The sequence below is a fragment of the Cannabis sativa genome, chromosome 4 (genome assembly GCF_029168945.1).
Source record: "Cannabis sativa cultivar Pink pepper isolate KNU-18-1 chromosome 4, ASM2916894v1, whole genome shotgun sequence".
NCBI classification, from domain to species: Eukaryota; Viridiplantae; Streptophyta; class Magnoliopsida; order Rosales; family Cannabaceae; genus Cannabis; species Cannabis sativa.
Window position 1 is genome coordinate 3,456,817 of NC_083604.1, and position 1,103 is coordinate 3,457,919.

General features: G+C 26.8%; 1 protein-coding gene across 1 annotated transcript; it reads left to right on the top strand.

Moving 5' to 3' along the window:
* Positions 1–200: 200 nt before the first annotated feature.
* On the top strand, positions 201–782 carry LOC115714642 (transcription factor PAR1). Its single transcript, XM_030643390.2, has one exon. The coding sequence runs from the start codon at positions 408–410 to the stop codon at positions 687–689; it is 282 nt and encodes a 93-aa protein (XP_030499250.2). The 5' UTR covers positions 201–407; the 3' UTR covers positions 690–782.
* The last annotated feature ends 321 nt before the right edge of the window (positions 783–1,103 follow it).

A 1,103-nucleotide genomic window follows, 5' to 3' on the forward strand; every position in this document is an offset into this window, starting at 1 on the left:
ATAAATTATGTGAAGTTATATTTAATACTTTGTTTATAAAATAAAGTATTTATCAATTAAAATTATTTTACAATTATATTTAATTAATGTATAATAAAAAATAATAGTTCTGTCCAAAATAGTATTAACCTGTATTTATTTATTTTCATATTTTCATCAAATAAAAAATAAAATATGGCTCGGCTCACATGGACAGTGTCCTATTTACACACTCATTCTTCTTTCAAACCTTTTCGGCCATCATTTATACCTCTCTTCATCCCAATTTCTCAACAAATCTCAGTTTTCCAATTCTTCATTTTTTTTAGTTCTCTCTCTAACTAAAAAAAACCCCTCAAATTATTTTTTATTCTTTTAGCAATTTATACAAATTACATTGTGTGTGTTTACTTATAAAAGCCCATATAATGATGATGAATTATTGTTCAAAAGAGTACAATAATAACATCCTTAATATTGGTACGAATAAGGGGTACTCGGCGGTGGCGCGGTGGCGGAGGAGGCGGCGGAGGACGATGTCGGCACGGCGAGGATTGGTTCGGATGAAAGTGAAGAAGCTACAAAGCTTAATTCCAGGTGGAAAAGGGTTGAAGCCTGACCTTCTTTTTCTTAAAACAGCAGATTATATCTTACGTTTGAGGTTACAAGTTAATTTTTTGCAAGCACTTTCCAAAATTTACCATAATTAATTATTCACTTTATTATATATAAAAAATTATTTATATATGTATTTTAGCTTGAATTGTAGAGCTAGTAGTAAATTAATTAAGTACTTCTCTCTCTTATAATTTTTCTTTAGTTAATTTTATTTTGGTTTTCTCTTTCTATATATAGTATTAGTATATTACGTTATAATTTTTTTTTTTATGTATAGGGAGAATTTATGTGATCTCTCTATATATATTGGTTCAAAATTTAGTTAATCTATTTATTTAATTTTATTATATATATGAACTTTTGTAATCATTTTCTTTGACCTACATTTACGAACGTGAAAGAGTTTTTTTTTTTTTTTTGGGCAATTGCAGATACAGATCTGTATATAATACATCTTTTAATTCTATTGATATATTAATTATTAAGATCGGAACACAGTGGTTAAT